Source organism: Haplochromis burtoni, unplaced genomic scaffold (assembly GCF_018398535.1).
Source record: "Haplochromis burtoni strain Fernald_Lab_line unplaced genomic scaffold, NCSU_Asbu1 Contig_27, whole genome shotgun sequence".
Taxonomy (NCBI): Eukaryota; Metazoa; Chordata; class Actinopteri; order Cichliformes; family Cichlidae; genus Haplochromis; species Haplochromis burtoni.
Genome location: NW_024582388.1, coordinates 2,998,365 through 3,002,185, shown reverse-complemented (window position 1 = coordinate 3,002,185; position 3,821 = coordinate 2,998,365). Strand labels below are relative to the sequence as shown.

The 3,821-nt window shown below is 35.4% G+C and overlaps 1 protein-coding gene across 2 annotated transcripts in view; it reads right to left on the bottom strand.

Moving 5' to 3' along the window:
* Positions 1-374, bottom strand: part of LOC121814216 — an 8,718-nt gene extending 8,344 nt beyond the window's left edge. Inside the window, exon 1 of one of the 2 annotated variants that reach the window (XM_042219063.1) lies at positions 204-374. In XM_042219063.1, coding sequence (XP_042074997.1) covers positions 204-252 — 49 coding nt within the window. In that variant the 5' untranslated portion in view covers positions 253-374. The remainder of the gene's footprint in view (positions 1-203) is intronic. The other variant, XM_042219064.1, reaches the window with a different exon arrangement.
* Between the last annotated feature and the right edge of the window lie 3,447 nt (positions 375-3,821).

Below are 3,821 nucleotides of genomic sequence, written 5' to 3'. Positions count from 1 at the left end.
GTGTACCTCTGGTGCAAATTACTGACCTCTGTCATCATTTTAGGTGGGGGAACTTGCACAATCGGTGGCTGACTAAATACTTTTTTGCCCCACTGTATATTATAGGTTAACCATGTGCATAGTCAGTTCTGCCCTGATGCTCTATTAAATGAACAAGTCATAAATCACACATGATATTTACATTTAATTAGAAAGTTTCCTACCGAGTGTCTCAGAACAGAACAGCAGTGCCACCATCACAACAAAAGACATGGTTGAATCTCTGACTTCTTTGACTCTAAAATGTGGAACTGTGAACGAATGTGTTAGAGATATTCTTTTATCAAGCACTCAGATGTGATGAAATAACACTCAGACACTTCTGCAATTTAACGTGCATGGGTGAGAGCTCAGCGGAGACTCACACACCCTGCAGCAGCTCTCTGCCTTTATTTATACACAGCATGAAGCATACAAAAAAGGAAATAACATGCTTATCTAGTCAAGCAGGCAGGTGTGATTTCTCAAAACGTTGTGTTCTCTACAAGGTCATTTCTTATTCTTGGGTGGCGGTTTCCTGTTGCTGACAGATAATGTGACAGCAAACAGTTTCCGTTATAGAGCAGAGAGCCAGCGGTTAATTGTGCAGCTGGTTGAGTACAAACAGAAATATAAACACTCTTAGCTGATTATTATATGAATAATAAAAAACACAAAAGCAAAAATCCTTTGACAGAATGAAAGGACAACAGTGTTACAACTACTGGCTGCAGTCTTATAGGGCAAAAATAAACACAAGACACTTTGTCATCAAGTTTCCAAACCCTGTTTTATTGCTTGATTTTGTGCATGAAATTGCATTCATTTATCTGAAACTCCATTCATGTACATGAATTAACATTTTGCTTTAATGCACAAACAATGCATTAATTAAAGCTTTGACATTTGAGACGTTGTTGAAAGATATCAAGCACATCTTGTAATGAGTGGTAAATAACCAAAAGCAAACAAAAACATTTCCCAGATCTATTCACAGGTTTAGAAAGTTTCCTTTGACACAGTTAAAAGGAACAGGTCCCCATTTTATCTGAAGGGCCAAACATATGATGGAGACATTAAGAATTTATTATTAGTTAATTATTAGTAAAACATTTAGAATTCAACAGAATAAAAAAGTCTTATTGTTATTGCTCAACTTTCCCCATGAGCTACAGAAAGATATCAACATGATGGCTGAAATTGTTTCAGACTATTTGCTTTTTAACATATAAAACTCAAGTGTAATCCTTACAGTTAAGGTAAGATTCCATTCACTGCATTTGCAGTGATACCAAATTCCTCTTTAGTATGGAACATTCTTTAGGTTTTATATGTTAAGCAAAAATGCTTCCACGAAAAAACAGACGTGTAATCCAAGAAAAAGGAAGTTGCATCTTTTCACAGTGCGAGAAAGAGAAAGAGAAATAAGCAGAACAGCAGACAATCTTGCTTTTGCCATACTTCAGTTTGCAACCTTGTTACATATTCAAATGGACCTGAATTTCAGCTGAATTCAGCTGTCACAACAAGATTTACATAGTTTTGTGTTTTTTCCATAATTTTCTCACAAAGTATCATGAAACAATCTATATGATTTTCTTTCAACAAAAGCATTTGCAAAATTATTCTGTCTTAAAAGACTCTTTATGATATCACGATTGTATTTCAATATACAGACAGCATGTAATAAAATAACAAAGTTTTAGTATTTATGTGTTTCCATTAATGGAATAAAATACAATTAAAGGTTTCCTCTTTCGTGAGTTTTGCCTTGGTGTTCAGTTTCAGAAAAACTGAACTGACAAAAAAAAAAAGCGTCAATTGTTTCTATAAGTGTTAACATTGTTTAATCAAAAAGAAAAATGTTGTTGAGTCTCAAGCTTTCTATAACCAAGAAGTGAAACCATGAAGTTTTTCCACAGAGCCACAGGGCCAGGCTCCATCTCACAGCTGTTATTTATGAACTTCCTGTCAATTCCTTGTTTCACTGCTTCAATTCTGTCGGTAGCAACTAAAACATTTGGTTTACAAAACAGTTTTATATTTGAATTTGAATCAGACATGATTTTTAGGACAAAAATTGGCAGCATGTTGTATTGAATATTCTTTTACCACGTGTTTGATATATTTGGTTACTTTTTAATTCACGCAAGCTTGCTGCATTTGGAAAGATAACCAATTCTAATTTCAGATATATTTTTACACCCCTTTTTCCATTCTTAGGTCACTTTGAATGTTAAATGAACTTTAAACAATGTTAAATTATGGTGCCACTAGTTATTTATATTTTTACTATTTCATAAACATTCAAAATAATACAAAGAAGACAGTGATCAAAGCAGAAGTGGTAACTTCTGAAATATCAGAGACTGATAGGTTTGCCTTTTTGTCAAGAACTGTGTAGTTATTAGTTGACCCACTGACTGAGGAAACACCTTAAACCTGCTTTCTTGAACAGGAATCAGAAACACTTTTTTTGTTTGCTTTCAACATAAAATCTCAGAAGAAGAAAACCGTTTCGTCAGGATCAACAAACATCGATTCTTTTGTTTCAGTCCTCTTTCTAAAATTTTAAAATGATATTGATGATGTCTTTGCAATGTATAAACTGAAAAAAAACAGAGCCATATAAAAAAGTTATGACTTCAAGTTTGTTATAGAAGCCAGTCATTTTCTTCACTGATAACTACATTAGTCAAAAACAATAAATCCCACCTCCAAGCCTTCAAAGCCGACTGTACTTCCTCAGGAGGCTGAGGTCTTTTAACATCTGCAAGAAGCTCCTGAGGATGTTTTAACAGTCTGTGGTTGCAGGAGTACTTTTCTATGCTGTGGTGTGCTCGGGGAGCAGCACAGCAAAGAAGGACTCATCCAGGCTGGAAAAACTAATCAGGAAGGCTAGCTCTGTGGTCGGCATGAAGCTGGACACTCTGGTGACAGTGGCAGAGAAAAGGACACTAAAGAAACTGCTGGACATTATGGACAATGCTGGGCATCCTCTGCACACAGTCATAAATAATCAGCGGAGCCTATTCAGCGACAGGTTGCTTCTCCCAAAGTCAAGAACCAACAGACTTAAAAACTCCTTTGTCCCACACGCCATCAAACTGTTTAACTCCTCATTGGAGGAGAGAGGGAGGGGAAACAGGAGGACAAAGGAGGGGGGAACATCTGAGCTGTAGTACTTTTTTTCTCTGTGCAATATTCACAATATTTTTTCTTATATTCGACTGTGCAATAATCACTGTGCAATATACTCACTCAAATGTGCAATCCACTGGTATTCCTATTTATCCATACTATATATTCTGTATTTATATATGTGTATATATGGCATATTTATGCTTATATCCTTATTCTCATTCCCCTTTATTGTATCTGTAACATGCAACTTCTGTCAGTGCTGTGCTACTGGAAACTGAATTACCTGGAGGAACCCACCCGAGGGATTAATAAAGTTTAATCTAATTATCTAATCTAAACTACTAATCAGTTCTCATACACAATCATGTAACATCAACCTGCCAATCATCACACCTCTGTTTTAAGTGACACCTTCCTCCTCCTCAAAGTAAATTCTACACTGTCATTAATAGAGTAATCCTCAGCCACTTCTATGAAAACAATGTACTCAAGAATTCAGCTTTTTTAAAACAATATTTAAGTAGTTTTAAGCCCCGTTCTATATTATAATTCCATAATATTTCTCTAAATTCATGTGAAGCAGATTAAAAAGCTGCCTTGGTTTAATGTTAGCTCTGGTTTCTCATTTTATGTACTTTTGGATATCATAGCATCTGACA